This window comes from Haliotis asinina, chromosome 7, assembly GCF_037392515.1.
Source record: "Haliotis asinina isolate JCU_RB_2024 chromosome 7, JCU_Hal_asi_v2, whole genome shotgun sequence".
Lineage (NCBI taxonomy): Eukaryota > Metazoa > Mollusca > Gastropoda > Lepetellida > Haliotidae > Haliotis > Haliotis asinina.
In genome coordinates this window covers 65,443,661-65,462,468 of record NC_090286.1, presented here as the reverse complement: position 1 = coordinate 65,462,468, position 18,808 = coordinate 65,443,661, and the positions used below count along the sequence as shown (strand labels likewise).

Genomic DNA, 18,808 nt, shown 5'->3' with positions numbered 1-18,808 from the left:
TAAGGGAAGCCACCGAGATGAGAAGATATTGTATGGCATCAACATGTTACGTTTGTTGCTCATCCAGACAAACATGCTTGTAATGACCTTTTTGCTTTGATTGAAGAAGCGTCAGTCTGTCACTGTTCATGTATTATGGTATACTGACTCCCTTGGTATTGAGTTGGTATGACACATTGGAATTATTGCCCAGGTACCAAGCCACTTCAGCCAATAGTGAATGTACTGTGTAACAGGAAATTAAGAGAGTCTTCATTATTTATGTCTTGTTATTAAGCAGTATGCATCTGTAATCAAAGCAGGTATGGTTTGACTGTTTTGCTTTTCCAGTCGTCTGTCACAGTTCTGCCTGCTTATGAGAGAGTCAGCTTAGTGAGTTTCTGTGAGAATTTTTCATCATCTGTCACATTTCTGCCTGTTTATCAGAGAGTCAGTTTAGTGAGTGTCTGTGAGAATTTCCATGTATTCTGTCACAGCTCTACCTGTTTATGAGAGTAAAGTTTTTCAAGTAAAGTGTGTACTTGGATAAGCAGAAACAGTAAGAGGGGTGTTATGGCAAGAACTGGAGATGAAGTTTAAGGAGTGAAATGAAACATTAAGTGTATAAGGGAACCTTCAAGTACTTCAATGCTGAGAAATGAGAAAAAGATACGTATGGGCTGTTGGCGATAAGAGTAGGCTGCTGTAGATAAGTATTGGCTGTTGGAGATAAGTATGAGCTGTTTGTGATAAGTATTGGCTGTTAGAGATAAGTATGGGCGATAAGTATGGGCTGTTAGAGACAAGTATGAGCTGTTTGTGATAAGTATTGGCTGTTAGAGATAAGTATAGGCTGCTGTAGATAAGTATTGGCTGTTGGAGATAAGTATGGGCTGTTGTAAATAAGTATGGGCTGTTAGAGATAAGTATGGGCTGTTTGAGATAAGTATAGGCTGCTGTAGATAAGTATGGGCTGTTAGAGATAAGTATAGGCTGCTGTAGATAAGTATTGGCTGTTGGAGATAAGTATAGGCTGCTGTAGATAAGTATGGACTGTTGGAGATATGTATGAGCTGTTGAGATAAGTATGGGCTGTTGGAGATGAATATAGGCTGTTGGAGATCAGTTTAGGCTGCTGTAGATAAGTATTGGCTGTTGGAGATAAGTATGGGCTGTTGGAGGTAAGTACAGGCTGTTGGAGATAAATATAGGCTAGTGTTGTAGAGTGTGTGAGTATAGGCTGGTAGTGTTGTGAAGTGTGTGAGTATAGGCTGGTAGTGTTGTGAAGTGTGTGAGTATAGGCTGGTAGTGTTCTGATTTATGTGAGTATAGGCTGGTAGTGTTGTAAAGGGGATGGGTATGGGCTGGTAGTGTTGTGAAGGGTGTGAGTATAGGCTGGTAGTGTTGTGAAGGGGATGAGTATAGGCTGGTAGTGTTGTGCAGGATGTGAGTATAATGGGATTTGCATGGGGATTAATGCAAATACTTTTACACATGTGCCGGATTGAGTATCAGATGGGCTTTGTATCATCGGCACAGTTTTAGGTGCTGATTGTGCCCTGATTGCTGGTGATGCTGTCAAAATAGAACTGCTTTGGCAGTAGTTCAGGGCATGCAGCAAGAAGTAACTGTTTTCTGCTGCGCACTGTGGCCCAGATTCTGGAGATAGAAGACAGAATGGTAGTTGGATGACGGTTCTTTCCAATCGGTCACAACTCTTGTCTGTTGCATCAACTGTGCAATGTCGAATGTTATTGCAGTTGTTGTACATCATGGTTCGGATGTCAACTGTATGTGTTCACTGATAGAAGTGTCCTTCATTGATTTATTGACAGTATAACAGTAGTGTCAGGTTTCCCTTGAGGTGTTCTCTGACAGCAGTGTCTTTGAGGTGTTCCCTGACAGCAGTGTCCCCCAGATGTTCCCAGACTGCAGTGTCATTGAGGTGTTCTGACAACAGTCTCCTCGAGTTGTTCCTTGACTGCTGTGTCCTTGAGATGTTCCCTGACTGCAATGTATTTGAGGTGTTTACTGACACCAATGCATATTGTGTTCACTAACAGCAAGATGTAATTGGTTTACTAACAGCAGTGTATCATGTGTTCTTTGACTGGAATGTGTGTTTGTTCACTGACAGTGATGTGTGTCATGTGTATTTTGACAGCAGTGTGTATCATGTTTTTACTGACAGCAATGTGTCATGTATTTACTGACAGCAATGTATGTCTTGTATTCACTGACATGAAGTTATAGTTGGTTTAGACAGCAATTTGGGTTGTATGTTCACTGACAACAATCTTTTGTGTTCACAGACAGACAATCTTTGTTTTGTTTTCTAATAACAGTCGTTGGTTTACTGACAGCAATATTTGTTGTATGTTTTCTTGCAGGACACTGTGTTGTGTGTATACTGACAACAGTCTGTGTTTTATGTTTACTGACAGCAGTGTATGTCGTTTTTACTGAAAGGATTGTGTGTCATGTTTTCTGACTGATACGTGTCATATGTTGACATACTGACTGCAGTGTGTATCTTGTGTTCACTGACGGCAGTATGTGTCATCATGTTCACTGACGGCAGTATGTGTCATCATGTTCACTGACAGCAGTGTCTTTTTGTGATGTGATGGGGACCACCAGTGTACTTTATCTTCATTAGTGTATCCTACTGGAAGTGATGGGATGGTGACCAGTGTTCTTTATCTTGACTAGTGTATCCCATAGGAATTGATATGATGGGGACCAGTGTATCTGTTCAATAGGAACTGGTGGGATGGGGACCAGTGTAGTTTATCTTGATTAGTGTATCTATCCTACCGTAATTGATGTGATTGGGACCAGTGAACTTAAGTATGATTAGCGGTGGGGACCAGTGTACTTTATCTTAATCAGTCTATCCTACAGGAGCTGATGTGATGGTGACCAGTGTAATTTATTTTCATTAGTGATGGGCAACAGTGTACTTATCTTGATTAGTCTGTCTATCCTCCATGAAGTGATGTGATCTTGATTAGTCTGTCTATCCTACAGGAAGTGATCTGATCTTGACTAGTGTATCCTACAGGAAGTGGTGTGATGGGGACTGATGAGGTACACCTTTCTTGGACTCACCAAAGTCTGGATATGATCATCCGTTACCACGACAACGTTTTGTTTAATCATAGGCAAACTGTAGCACAAATATGGAGAGAAAATGAATTCTCTGGTTGGCAACGTACTACCCTCACTTCTGTTCGATAAAATATTGTTAATAATCAGATAGAATTTTGCCACCATCAAAGGTAGACACATATTTCTTCCCAGTACTGTGCTGTCAGATTTCCATCCTCATATTTAATAATTACTTACTTGAAATATGTCTAAATCAACATTTCAGTGCCACCTCTTGGTAAACCTTCTCCAGAGTTGTAGGTTTTAAATGTAGTCCTTGTGAATGAAATTGGAAGTGTTGCAGGAAGTATTCTGTTTAATGATTCCACTCACTGTTTGATGACAAGAAACATAGTTGGCAGGGATTTTATGTAGCGAAAACAGTGGTGACCATGGATACATAAACACAGTCTTTGTCAGCATTATAGATTAATTATATTTCTGTGGGTTTTAAAGATGTCAGAATAAATTATGAGGCCATTATGAAGCTGACAATAGAGTTTTCTATGATGGTTGATTCCGTGATGGTTGTTTCCGTGATGGTTGTTTCCGTGATGGTTGTTTCCGTGATGGTTGTTTCCGTGATGGTTGTTTCCGTGATGGTTGTTTCCGTGATTCCGTGATGGTTGTTTCCGTGATGGTTGTTTCCGTGATGGTTGTTTCCGTGATGGTTGTTTCCGTGATGGTTGTTTCCGTGATGGTTGTTTCCGTGATGCTGGCAATGGTGTTAAGTGCAAAGTCATTGTATCAGTAATGTACACTGTTATACATCATTGTGATTTATCTTACATTTGGATTGTCAGTGTTACATTAAAAAGGTATGTAAATGAGAAACAGTTTAAAATCCTGATGTGACCTCTTCAAGGAAACAGAATTGAAATTCCTTTTTGAGGTTTATGTCGTCACTGTTGACAGGAATGTGCTGTGTGTATGTCAGTTTGTTGATGATTCGTCACTGTTGTGTGATGCTGCTACTTCAGCGTGTGTGAGCGAGGTGTTTGTTCGTGGTGACCATAGTGGTGACTATGCAAGGGATGTTCAGGAACACTGGTGGTTTTGTATGTTAATCTGTCATGGCTGCTGCTGCTGCTAAGTTCCTGTTGGTGTTGTTCGACATGAGTCGTACAATATCCTGCTTAATATTGTATTGGCTAGTTGTAACAATGTACTTTTGTGTCTGAGGTAGTTCGTATCTTAGTTAGCAAAGTGGTGTAATTGTTGAAACTTTCTTAAATACCATCCATTAATGATAGGTTTGAATCTCAGGTGTGGATGACAGTGCCAATTTCACATTCATTTAGTTCATCTGAAATGTCCATCCAATCCTCTTACCTGTGACAGGAAATATCCTGCGATGTCTAGGTATTGATGTAGGTTGAACCCTGGAACCACTGTATGGTGGGATACCATGACCATTGGGCAGCAGTATCAGAGTCCACTCACTCACTCACTCACACAGTCACACAGTCAGTCAGTCAGTCACTCACTCACTCACTGGTATTGTCTGGTCACAATAACTTTCATGGTTAAAGTCATATCAGTTGCTGAGTATTGAGTAGATGTCACATATTTGTGTCCATGAAATCGGTGTTTGTGTAACCTCACGTGAATACCAGAAGATGTTCGCCTGGTAGCAGCCCACATCCATGAACAATATGTAAGTGACATAGTTATCAGGGAATAGCCTTGCTTGAGACTATACATGGAATGGATACAGATTTTATCATGTGTTTACCATTTATCTTCCTAGGTTGGGAATTTTGATGAAGATTATCGTAGTTCTAGCATGTTATTTGAAAGTGAAATTGATAATGCTAAGTACACTTTTTCTGAGGAAATATCCACCACATTTAAGAATAGAAAGTGAGATGCGAAAAACATGAATATTGCTGAAGGAAGAGAAAAAAGCTGCTGATATTTTTTTGATGGAGATGAAAGAGCACCATCATCTTTCTCTTGGCTTTGACAATTAGCAGTGGCTCCCAGTAGTGGAAGGTCAGACGCCGTCATTGGCTGGAACACGGCTGACATCAGCAAGCTGAAATGAACCTCGCCGATGAAAATAGATCATTGAATTTCTTTTCAATCTTCTCTTCTTTCACAAAATACAGTAATTTGAAATCCTTCAAAAAGTTGTGTCCTGCCTTAAAATGTGCATTTGAGGAAGAGAATCAATGGAAGAAGTTGGAGTTGGTATTTGCGTTGACAATCTACATTTGGCTTGAGCCAGACTTCAGTGGCTTGCAAGAGGTTTTGTAGACAAGCCTAGTTAGGTGGCCATTAGATTTAACATTAGTAAATTGTTGTCATGCACATGTTCTGGTTGTGATTCCACACATCATTAAGCTACATGATACGTATCACTCACAGGGCCATGATCATTATTTATTGTCGTGACTTGCATGTATTATATTCTCACCACAAAATGCGGACTCATTTTGTAAAACTTGCAGGGATGAGGTTATTCATGCAGTTAGAGATGTATTCAGAGTGTCATGTGTTCGATAAAATACATTGTTATAGTGGTAGCTGTAGTGTTATAGTGGTAGCTGTAGTGTTATAGTGATAGGTGTAGTGGTAGTTGTAGTGTTAGGGCGGTGGCTGTAGTGTTATAGTGGTAGCTGTAGTGTTATAGTTGTAGCTGTAGTGCTATAGTGGTGGCTGTAGTGATATAGTGGTAGCTGTAGTGTTATGGTGGTGGTTGTAGTGTTAAAAAGAAATAGCTGTAGTGCTACAGTTGTGGCTGTAGTGTTATAGTTTCTACTGTAGTGTTATGGTTTTAGGGTAGTGTTATAGTTGTGGCTGTAGTGTTATAATGGTAGCTGTAGTGTTGTTGTGGTGGCTTTTGTGTTGTCGTTTCAGCTGTAGTGTAACATAGTGGTACCTATAGTGTTATAATGGTAGCTGTTGTGTTATAGTGGTGTGTGTAGAGTAATAGTGGTAGCTGTAGGGTTACAGTTGTGGCTGTAGTGTTGTCATGGTAGCTGTAGTGTTATAGTGGTACCTATAGTGGAATAATGGTAGGTGTTGTGCTATAGTGGTGTCTGTAGTGTAATAGTGGTAGCTGTAGTATAATAGTGGTAGCTGTAGTGTTATAGCGGTAGCTGTAGTGTTAAAGTTGTGGCTGTAGTGTTGTCATGATAGCTGTCGTATTATAGTGGTGGCTGTCGTGTTACAGTGGTGGCTGTCGTGTTATAGTGGTTGCTGCAGTGTTGTAGTGGTGGGCGTAGTGTTATAGTGGTAGCTGTAGTGTTATGATGATAGTGCTGTCTATGTTGCTGTATCACTGCATGTTGAGGCAGCATGTGAGCAGCAATGTTCATGTGGCCTTGTTTGAAAATTAATACCATACAGATTAAAACATTTTCTGGTTGAAAAATCTGATGACCTTGGAATGTTAATAGATATTTGTAGATAAGATTTCCAAGGAATTCATCCAGCAATCTATGTGCTGACGTTTTCTACTAATATCAGGTATAACCCAGATACAACCTTTACACTTGTTTAGCTGTGCCAGCCCGTGTGCTTCACTCATGTTTCTTTTGTGTAGGAACCATTGATAAAAACCTAGACTTGCACCAGGCAACTTCACATTGTCTGTCCAAGCTGCTTTGTGTTTGTTGTCTTGATGCATGATTCAGCCATTGCACTGTAATGTTGCAATTGTCCAGAATCATATCCTTTATTTAGGAGTGGTATAAATACACTTTGTGTTATACTTTAAGTGTCTAGATGTGTCAGACTGATGGTGTCTATGTGTAAGACTGGTGGTGTCTATGTGTTAGACTGATGGTGTCTAGATGTGTCAGACTGATGGTGTCTATGTGTCAGACTGATGGTGTCTATGTCAGACTGGTGGTGTCCATGTGTCAGACTGATAGTGTCTGTGTCACACTGGTGGTGTCCATGTGTCAGACTGACTGTGTCCATATGTCAGACTGATGGTGTCTATGTGTGTGATAGTGATGGTGTCCATTCAAGTTTTAGTGTCAGCTTGTCACTGGTGCTTCACCTGTGTCACACTAGCATCACACATTCTTCAACCCATATGTTACCTTCTCAGGAGATTGTGTTTTGAGAAAAGGTTTTGACAGTTTTTGTTTCAGATTCATTTAATGTTGAAAAGCACAATATATGTGTAAATACAAACCATAAATCTTTTTCCATAGATGACTACAAAACAACAGTTTGCAATAGGTTAAACAATGCTACTTATAGCAGTCTTGATTGTACTTTATTAAAGAAAAAAACCTTTTGAAAAACAATAACAGAAACTTTCAGGTATTTTAAATAATTTCTCTCATACCTAGTAACCTACCCAAATGTATTCCAGTGTGTAACAGAGTGTATCATTGTGTAACAGAGAGTACCGGTTATAAGAATGTGCCAGTGTATAACAGTGTGCACAAGTGTATATCAGTGTATATTAGTGTATAACAATGTGCCAGTGTGTAACAGCATGTACCAGTGTTTAACAGAGTGTACCGGTGTTTAACAGTGTATACTAGTGTATGACAGAGTGTAACAAGTGTATTACAGAGCGTACCAATGTGTAACAGCCTCTACCACAGTATAACAGCATGTAAACAGTATGTTAGTGTATCTGAGACTATAACAGTTATTGCATGTAAACAGTCTGTATTAGTGTGTATCTGAGACTATAACAGCATGTTGACAGTGTGTATTAGTGTGTATCTGAGACTTTAACAGCATGTAGACGGTGTGTATTAGTGTGTATCTGAGACTATAACAGCATGTAAACAGTGTGTGTTAGTGTGTATCTGAGACTATAACAGTATGTAAACAGTGTGTGTTAGTGTGTATCTGAGACTATAACAGCATGTTGACAGTGTGTATTAGTGTGTATCTGAGACTTTAACAGCATGTAGACGGTGTGTATTAGTGTGTATCTGAGACTATAACAGTATGTAAACAGTGTGTGTTAGTGTGTATCTGAGACTATAACAGTATGTAAACAGTGTGTGTTAGTGTGTATCTGAGACTATAACAGTATGTAAACAGTGTGTGTTAGTGTGTATCTGAGACTTTAACAGCATGTAGACGGTGTGTATTAGTGTGTATCTGAGACTATAACAGCATGTAAACAGTGTGTGTTAGTGTGTATCTGAGACTATAACAGTATGTAAACAGTGTGTGTTAGTGTGTATCTGAGACTATAACAGCATGTTGACAGTGTGTATTAGTGTGTATCTGAGACTTTAACAGCATGTAGACGGTGTGTATTAGTGTGTATCTGAGACTATAACAGCATGTAAACAGTGTGTGTTAGTGTGTATCTGAGACTATAACAGTATGTAAACAGTGTGTGTTAGTGTGTATCTGAGACTATAACAGCATGTTGACAGTGTGTATTAGTGTGTATCTGAGACTTTAACAGCATGTAGACGGTGTGTATTAGTGTGTATCTGAGACTATAACAGTATGTAAACAGTGTGTGTTAGTGTGTATCTGAGACTATAACAGTATGTAAACAGTGTGTGTTAGTGTGTATCTGAGACTATAACAGCATGTAAACAGTGTGTTAGTGTGTATCTGAGACTTTAACAGCATGTAGACGGTGTGTATTAGTGTGTATCTGAGACTATAACAGCATGTAAACAGTGTGTGTTAGTGTGTATCTGAGACTATAACAGTATGTAAACAGTGTGTGTTAGTGTGTATCTGAGACTATAACAGCATGTTGACAGTGTGTGTTAGTGTGTATCTGAGACTTTAACAGCATGTAGACGGTGTGTATTAGTGTGTATCTGAGACTATAACAGCATGTAAACAGTGTGTGTTAGTGTGTATCTGAGACTATAACAGTATGTAAACAGTGTGTGTTAGTGTGTATCTGAGACTATAACAGCATGTAAACAGTGTGTGTTAGTGTGTATCTGAGACTATAACAGTATGTAAACAGTGTGTGTTAGTGTGTATCTGAGACTATAACAGCATGTTGACAGTGTGTATTAGTGTGTATCTGAGACTTTAACAGCATGTAGACGGTGTGTATTAGTGTGTATCTGAGACTGTAACAGTATGTAAACAGTGTGTGTTAGTGTGTATCTGAGACTATAACAGTATGTAAACAGTGTGTGTTAGTGTGTATCTGAGACTATAACAGCATGTAAACAGTGTGTGTTAGTGTGTATCTGAGACTTTAACAGCATGTAGACGGTGTGTATTAGTGTGTATCTGAGACTATAACAGCATGTAAACAGTGTGTGTTAGTGTGTATCTGAGACTATTACAGTATGTAAACAGTGTGTGTTAGTGTGTATCTGAGACTATAACAGCATGTAAACAGTGTGTGTTAGTCTGTATCTGAGACTATAACAGCATGTAAACAGTGTGTGTTAGTGTGTATCTGAGACTATAACAGTATGTAAACAGTGTGTGTTAGTGTGTATCTGAGACTATAACAGCATGTAAACAGTGTGTGTTAGTGTGTATCTGAGACTATAACAGTATGTAAACAGTGTATATAGAACTATAACTGTGTAAGTCATTACTGTCATAATTGCAAGGTTTGATCCAATTATAATGAAATCTGTGTTAATAACCCTTTCCTTTGGCTGTCTGACCCCATCTCTAGTCTCTGGGCAGCAAGATAGATTACCTGTCACTTATGATTTAGAGGTTTCTAACCAGAGGAATCAGCTTGTCAGATAAACTTGAGAAGCAAATGAAATCTTTTATGTTTTCTCAAGGATGAGACATTCTCTGGTCTGATCAGTACAATACAGGGACACTATGTGAGAGACATACAAGACAAAGTATCATCAATACAGGGAAATTGTGTGAGAAACGTACAAGACAGAGCATAGGCAATACAGTGAAACTGTGTCAGAGACCCAAAAGAGACAGCGTAAGCTGCAATGCAGTGAAACTGTGTGAGAGAGGGTGCAGGTGGGGTGGTATGAGAGGTGTTTGTTTTGAAGGGGGGGTGGTCTTAATAGAGCTGCTTTTTTGGAGGGGTGGTCCCATGAGAGATGTTTTTATCCCCCCGGCATGTCCGCCCGTCCGTCCGTAATCATTTTGTTTCTGGAGCGTAACTCAGAAACCGTTCAATATTTTTAGACCAAACTTGATAGAAATAGTAATCTCAACCTATGGTTGTACCTTTTGCTATTTACAGATTTTTGGCATTTAGATTTTTTTTTGTTTTTCTATGGAACATTTTGGTGTTAGTCTTATGGTGGGGTTGGCTTCGTTTCCGGAGCACAACTCAAAAACTGTTCAATATTTTTCTGCAGAACTTGGTAGATATATCAATCAGAACCTAAAGTGGTGCCTTTTGCTACTTACAGGTTTTTGTGATTTATTATTTTCTGGGTTTCCATGAAAATGTTTCGGACATAGTCTCAAAATGGAGGTATGATCTTCGTTTCCGGAGCAGAACTCAAAAACCGTTAAATATTTTTTCTACAAAACTTGGTAGATTTATCAATGGGAACCTGAAGTGGTGCCTTTTGCTACTTACAGGTTTTTGTGATTTATTATTTTATTGGTTTCTTTGGAAAAGTTTCAGACTTACTCTCAAAAGTGAGATATATGTTCTGTTTGCAGAGCAGAACTCAAAAACTTCTTAATATCTGTCAGTGTTTCTTGCTAGATATGTGTGGCAGACCCCAATGTGGTGCTTTTTGGTATTTACAGGTTTTTGTGATGTATTATTTTCTCGGTTCCATAAACCCGTTGCAGACTTCGTTTCTGGAGCACAACTCGAAAACCATTTCATATCTTTCTAAAGATCTTGCCAGATATATGAGACTGATCTTGAAATGGTTACTTTTTCAGATTACAGATATATGGCATATATATTTTTCATGAATTCCATGGAAACAATTCAGACTTGGTCTATAAACACAATAAGTAACTATCCGATGATTTGTCCTTTCAAATATGTGGGGGCCGGGGGGATATGTCATCTTCTGATGACTCTTGTTTAAGGGGTAATGGTCATATGAGGGGTGTTTTTTGTCCCCAGCGCAGAGCGGGGGGACTGTGTATTCAGCGGTGTCTGCCCATCCGTTTGTCTTTCCCGATTCCTGTTAACGCGATGTCTCATGAACTATTGTACCCAATATCTTCAAATTTGGTGACAGCCTACAGTGGGGGAATATGCAGACACTCTTGAGCTTATTTTCAAGGTCACCATGACACTTTGGCCACTTTTCAGATTCTTGTTAATGCGATATGTCATGAACTATTGTACCGAATATCTCATTAGTAGCATATTAAAACAGAAAACTTTGTGTGTTATAGATCCTCCTGGTGACAAGCAGCCGTCATCGAGATCGGTGGGTGGTCCCGGGAGGTGGGATCGAGCCCGAGGAGGAGTCAAAGATTGCTGCATCCCGAGAGGCTAGGGAGGAGGCAGGTGTCCTGGGTCAGCTTGGCCGACATCTTGGTAACTTCGAAGTAAGTAGATGTCGATGGATTACGAAGTAAAGATCCAAGTCATGTTCAGATCATGGTGGCAAGGTGTTGCCATATATACACAGGAGGATAGACACTGCTATAGGGTTATGGAAACAAGAGCTAACAAAGTGTTGTGAGGGTAGAGAGTTCGATTGATGTGGTGAATGTTGAGGGCTATGCATACAGTGATGATAAGGACACATCATAGAGTGAGTGAGCGAGTTTAGTTTCACGCCGCTTTAGCAATATTCCAGCAATATCATGGCGGGGGAGACCAGAAAATAGGCTTCACACATTGTACCCATGTGGGGAATCGAACCTGGGTCTCTAGACACATCATAGACATGCAGCATAGAAGGTGTGAGGGATGCAATGTGCAAGGTGTGAGGTAGAGATTGAGCATGGAGGGTGAGGGATAAAGTGGGCAGAGGGTATGAGGGATAGTGAGATTAGTGGGTGTGAGGGATAGTGAGATTAGTGGGTGTGAGGTATAGACAGAACAAAGAAGTAGTGAGGGATAGATTGAGCATGGAGGATGTGAGCCTTGAGGATGAAGTGAACTTAGAAGTTGGAGGGATGGAGTGAGCATAGATGGTGTGAACCTAGAGGATAGAGTGAGCATAGATGGTGTGAACCTAGAGGATAGAGTGAGCATAGATGGTGTGAACCTAGAGGATAGAGTGAGCATAGATGGTGTGAACCTAGAGGATAGAGTGAGCATAGATGGTGTGAACCTAGAGGATGGAGTGAGCATAGATGGTGTGAACCTAGAGGATAGAGTGAGCATAGATGGTGTGAACCTAGAGGATGGAGTGAGCATAGATGGTATGAACCTAGAGGATGGAGTGAGCATAGATGGTGTGAACCTAGAGGATAGAGTGAGCATAGATGGTGTGAACCTGGAGGATAGAGTGAGCATAGATGGTGTGAACCTAGAGGATGGAGTGAGCATAGATGGTGTGAACCTAGAGGATGGAGTGAGCATAGATGGTGTGAACCTAGAGGATGGAGTGAGCATAGATGGTGTGAACCTAGAGGATAGAGTGAGCATAGATGGTGTGAACCTAGAGGATGGAGTGAGCATAGATGGTGTGAACCTAGAGGATAGAGTGAGCATAGATGCTGTGAACCTAGAGGATAGAGTGAGCATAGATGGTGTGAACCTGGAGGATAGAGTGAGCATAGATGGTGTGAACCTAGAGGATAGAGTGAGCATAGATGGTGTGAACCTGGAGGATAGAGTGAGCATAGATGGTGTGAACCTGGAGGATAGAGTGAGCATAGATGGTGTGAACCTAGAGGATAGAGTGAGCATAGATGGTGTGAACCTAGAGGATAGAGTGAGCATAGATGGTGTGAACCTAGAGGATAGAGTGAGCATAGATGGTGTGAACCTAGAGGATAGAATGAACATAGATGGTGTGAACCTAGTGCATCATTCTCTGGTAAATGCTCTGTGCGCTCAGGGTGGAAATTGACGCTTGAACAGATAAGTTTTGAGGGTATTCTTAAAAGCCGTTAGTGAGATGCTGGTTTTGAGTTCAAGCAAATGACTTTCTGACAAAGTTGGTTTTGATGTTTGGGACTGTCACTAGCATTTGGTTTTGTGATCTCAGTCAGCGTGAGGGCTGATACAGGGGCAGTAACTCTGCGAGGTAGCTAGGGGCCATTCCGTTAAGACACTTGTACATCATTACAATGGTTTTGTAGTCAATTCTTGCAGTGATTGGTAGCACAAGAACCCCATACCGCACTTTAGGTCAAACATAGACCATAGATCTACATGCACGTCATATATATTAATAGAGTAAAGGAGCAGCAACTGCGATATTGGATTGTCGTGCCAACATTGACTTGTTCCGATTTCAGGCTGAAATATATGCTAAGAATTTGGTGACATTCCAAAGTATGCATTTGTCCCATCAGCCACCACCATCCACTCACCCATCAAAACCAACCACCACCATCCACTTGCCCATGACCTACGAGCCACCACCATCCAATCACCCATCAACCGCCAGCCACCACCAGCCACTTACCTATGAGCTATCAGCTGCCAGCAACCACCATCCACTCACCTATCACCCACCAACCACCACCATCCACTTGCCCATCACCCACCAGCCACCACCATCCAATCACCTATCAGCTATCAGCTGACAGCAACCACAATCCACTCGCCTATCACCCACCAACCACCACCATCCACTTGCCCATGACCCACCAGCCACCACCATCCAATCACCCATCAACCGCCAGCCACCACCAGCCACTTACCTATGAGCTATCAGCTGCCAGCAACCACCATCCACTCACCTATCACCCACCAACCACCACCATCCACTTGCCCATCACCCACCAGCCACCACCATCCAATCACCTATCACCCACCAACCACCACCATCCAATCATCTATCAGCTATCAGCTGACAACAACCACCATCCACTCGCCTATCACCCACCAACCACCACCATCCACTTGCCCATGACCCACCAGCCACCACCATCCAATCATCTATCAGCTATCAGCTGCCAGCAACCACCATCCACTCGCCTATCACCCACCAACCACCACCATCCACTTGCCTATCACCCACCAACCACCACCATCCAATCACCCATCACCCACCAACCACCATCATCCAATCACCTATCAGCTATCAGCTGACAGCGACCACCATCCACTCACCTATCACCCACCAACCACCACCATCCACTTGCCCATGACCCACCAGGCACCACCATCCAATCATCTATCAGCTATCAGCTGCCAGCAACCACCATCCACTCGCCTATCACCCACCAACCACCACCATCCACTTGCCTATCACCCACCAACCACCACCATCCAATCACCCATCACCCACCAACCACCACCATCCAATCATTTATCAGCTATCAGCTGACAACAACCACCATCCACTCGCCAATCACCCACCAACCACAACCATCCACTTGCCCATGACCCACCAGCCACCACCATCCAATCACCCATCAAAACCAACCACCATCTACTCACCCATCACCCACCAGCCACCACCTGTCACTCATCAACCACTTGCTTTCCTTCAGAGATAAATTAATCTCTCCTCACTCTCTTCCAGAATGAAGCTAAGAAACACCGCACCTCCGTATATACATTTGTTGTGACAGATTTGTTGGACGAGTGGGAGGATTCCAAAAGCATGGGTAAGTTAGTGTGTTTCCATGATGAATGTAGGTTGTCATGTGTCTGTGTAGTGATGTCAGCATGTGGTCATATCTTAGTGTAGTAATGTCTGGATGTGGTGAAATCTCTGTAATGGCTACATGTAGTGATGTCTTTGTGTGATATCTGCATGTGGTGATGTCAGGATGTGGTGTTGACTGCATGTGGTGATGTCTGCATGTGATGTCTGCATGTGATGTCTGTGTGGATTCAAGACACATAAATCCTCATCTTGCACCAAAAGTTTATTCTATATTCACAGTCATCATTTCTTTCCTTTGGCTTAGTGAGGTTCAGAAAACTACAAAATAAAAATAAAAACTTGCTAAGTAAATAATTCCTAACATCACTACATAAAGATTTTAAGTAAATTACTTCAACCTTTACAATTACAAAATATATCAATAAAATGTACAATTAGCAAAACCTTCAAACATTATCCCCATAATATGCATTGAAATGTCTTATAATAACAAACAATGCTACTCACATTTGTGTCCATGCCCACTACCACATCTTGGTACAACATGGAGGCAGTGACAAGCCATGTGCTTTGAGGAGTGACACTAACAATCAAGGGAAGTAATCTATTTTTACAATCATGATAATACTTTTAGGAAAACTAATAACAGTTATAGCCTAGCTAGACTTTCTGAACCTCATCTGAACTAAATTTTACACTGAAAATTACCACACTATTTTAATACTTTGTACTTTGCAACATAAAAAGTATAACCTTTTGACAACAATTATTTTTAATGTATGAAACTATAATTAATTGAAAAAAAAAAGTTTTCTGCATGAACAGTCTGGATGTGGTGATATGTGCATGTATTGATGTCAGGATGTGTTGAGTGTATGTGGTGATGTCTGCATGTATTGATGTCAGGATGTGTTGAGTGTATGTGGTGATGTCTGCATGTATTGATGTCAGGATGTGTTGAGTGTATGTGGTGATGTCTGCAGGTGATGTCAGGATGTGGTGATATCTGTATGGTGATGTCTGGATGAGGTGATGACTGAATTTGGTGATGTCTTCCTGTGTTGATGCCTGCATCTGGTGATATCTGCATGTGGTATCGTTTCTATCATGTCTGAATTTGGTAGTCTGCATGTGATGTTTTTTCAGTTGGAATATCTCTGTGGTATTTCAACAGGTTATGCCTGGATATGGTGATGTCTGCATGTGGTGATGTCAGGATGTGGCGTTGACTTCTTGTGGTGATGTCTGCATGTGATGTTTTCATGTGGTGATGACTGCTTGTGCTGATACCTGTATGGTGATGTCTTGATGTGGTGATATCTGTATGGTGATATCTGTATGTTGATGATGTCTGGATGTGGTGATGTCCGTATGGTGATGTCTGGATGTGGTGATGACTGCATGTGATAATGTCTTTGTGATGTCTGTCTGTGGTGATGTTTCTGTGTGGTGAGGACTACATGTGGTGATATCTGCATTTGTTGATATCTGCATGTGTTAAACATTTCCATCATGTCTGCATTTGGTGATGCCTGCTTGTGATGTTTTTCAGTTTGAATATCTCTATGGTAATCCCATGGTAATCACTAATCCCAAATTAGTGGATAAATGAATTAATTACATATTGCTAATGATTTTCCATTTATCCATGGCATATCAGTGCCATGAAAGTAACAATATTTGGATCTCAGAGTTCATACGGTAGTATTGCATTAAGTAAATTTAGTTTAATTACAGTTTAACTGGTTGAAGCATCTGTGAGTGACATGTTTCATTACATTGACTCGCAGGAGCTTGTGTGGTTCATCCATTACTGCTCCAGTAGCCATCATGACCTCCCTGATACTCACTTCAGTTGAACAGGTTGGCCATTGATTTGAAGTTTCCCTCACAGCACAGATTGCCTGCTGCAGTATGCCCCTGGTGCTGGTGATGTCAGGCAGCAGCAGCTTTTTGATGAGGACAGAAATGACTTTCAATGTCATTGTCTGCTGCACGATGTGTTTGAATCCGAAGCCAGACATATTGGGAAAAAAATGAACGTAATTGCCAAACTATTGACTCAAAACACCATAGGCGTGTTTACCACTTCGGTCCCGTGACATTTGCAAATTAGAAATTCCTTAATGGTTGCTCTGAAGATGCAGTGGATGTGTGGTGACCATTACCATAATGAGCATGTGATGGAATCAGTATTCTTTAAGTCTGTGTTGGCATCAAGCAGGGTGTGAAATAATAGAGATATGACATGTTTGAGAAACACTATCAATAATATTTGCCTGCTTGCTGAGGGACCTGGTTTTCGTGAACCATGTCTTAAGGAATCCTTGTAAAATGGCACCCAATTCAAAGCAAGCAAGCACAAAAATAACTGGCCAACACTGCTTGATGACATGCCTTGGGACAGTGTGCACTCTGGTATATCCTGCTTTAAAAGCTGACTGGGATTTGATAATCAGTGAAATGCTAAACTGAAATAGTGACCTTTCCACATGATGAGCTGTTCTGTGCAGTCGTTTGCCTGATTGTCTGAAACTTTCAGACGTTTGTTCTCCATATTTCTTGTTTGATTAATGTACTGTGATATAGCTTATATACTTCTCTGATTGACATGCTGTTATATAGCCAGTATGCTACCCTGGTTGACATACTACTGTGATGTGGCCAATATACTCCCTTGGGTAACCCTCTGTGATATAGCCAATATACTCCCTTGGGTAACCCTCTGTGATATAGCCAATATACTCCCTTGGGTAACCCTCTGTGATATAGCCAATATACTCCCTTGGGTAACCCTCTGTGATATTGCCAATATACTCCCTTGGGTAACCCTCTTTGACATAGCCAATATACTCCCTTGGGTAACCCTCTGTGATATAGCCAATATACTCCCTTGGGTAACCCACTTTGATATAGCCAATATACTCCCTTGGGTAACACACTTTGATATAGCCAATACACTCCCTTGGGTAACCCTCTGTGATATAGCCAATACACTCCCTTGGGTAACCCTCTGTGATATAGCCAATATACTCCCTTGGGTAACCCTCTGTGATATAGCCAATATACTCCCTTGGGTAACCCTCTTTGATATAGCCAATACACTCCCTTGGGTAACCCACTGTGATATAGCCAATACACTCCCTTGGGTAACCCACTGTGATATAGCCAATACGCTCCCTTGGGTAACCCACTTTGATATAGCCAATATACTCCTTCGGGTAACACACTTTGATATAGCCAATATACTCCCTTGGGTAACCCTCTTTGATATAGCCAATATACTCCCTTGGGTAACCCACTGTGATATAGCCAATACACTCCCTTGGGTAACCCTCTTTGATATAGCCAATGTACTCCCTTGGGTAACCCACTTTGATATAGCCAATATACTCCTTCGGGTAACCCACTGTGATATAGCCAATATACTCCCTTGGGTAACACACTTAGGAGATAAACACCATGTGTTGGCCAATTTCCGGGTGTTATTGAGTATTTGAAGCACGGGAATATTTCATTTGAAACCTCCGGCGGTTTCAAATGAAATATTCCCGTGCTTCAAATACTCAATAACACCCGGAAATTGGCCAACACATGGTGTTTATCGACATTGTAAACAAAACAGTAAACAAAAGGGGTCTTACTGTCTGCACTCGTTTACATAGAGTATGAGTACAGCAGTGAAGTGTCATCAGCTGGCCGTTTCAGCTGGTTCCCAAGGTAGCATCTATAGTTGCTCATTTGTGACGTCATTCTAACTTTACGTGACAATATGATTTGAATGACGCCACCACTGTTGATGACGCAACAAAACAATTGTTTACGTGTAAATACGCAGTGAATAGTCTTACAGTTTCCGGGAATCTAATACCATTTGATCATGTTTTTCAACCAATCAGATTACAGAAAACAGTGACTTTTGGTTTACAATTTGATATAGCCAATACACTCCCTTGGGTAACCCTCTGTGATATAGCCAATATACTCCTTCGGGTAACCCACTTTGATATAGCCAATACACTCCCTTCTGTAATACACTGTGATACAGCTTGATGGAGTGT

At 41.1% G+C, this 18,808-nt stretch overlaps 1 protein-coding gene across 1 annotated transcript in view; it reads left to right on the top strand.

The window, feature by feature from the left end:
• Nucleotides 1-18,808, top strand: part of LOC137290911 (diphosphoinositol polyphosphate phosphohydrolase 1-like) — a 95,459-nt gene that overhangs the window by 16,040 nt on the left and 60,611 nt on the right. The window contains exons 2-3 of the mRNA XM_067822113.1: nt 11,401-11,556; nt 14,661-14,745. Of these exons, the coding sequence (XP_067678214.1) occupies nt 11,401-11,556; nt 14,661-14,745 (241 nt within the window). The remainder of the gene's footprint in view (nt 1-11,400; nt 11,557-14,660; nt 14,746-18,808) is intronic.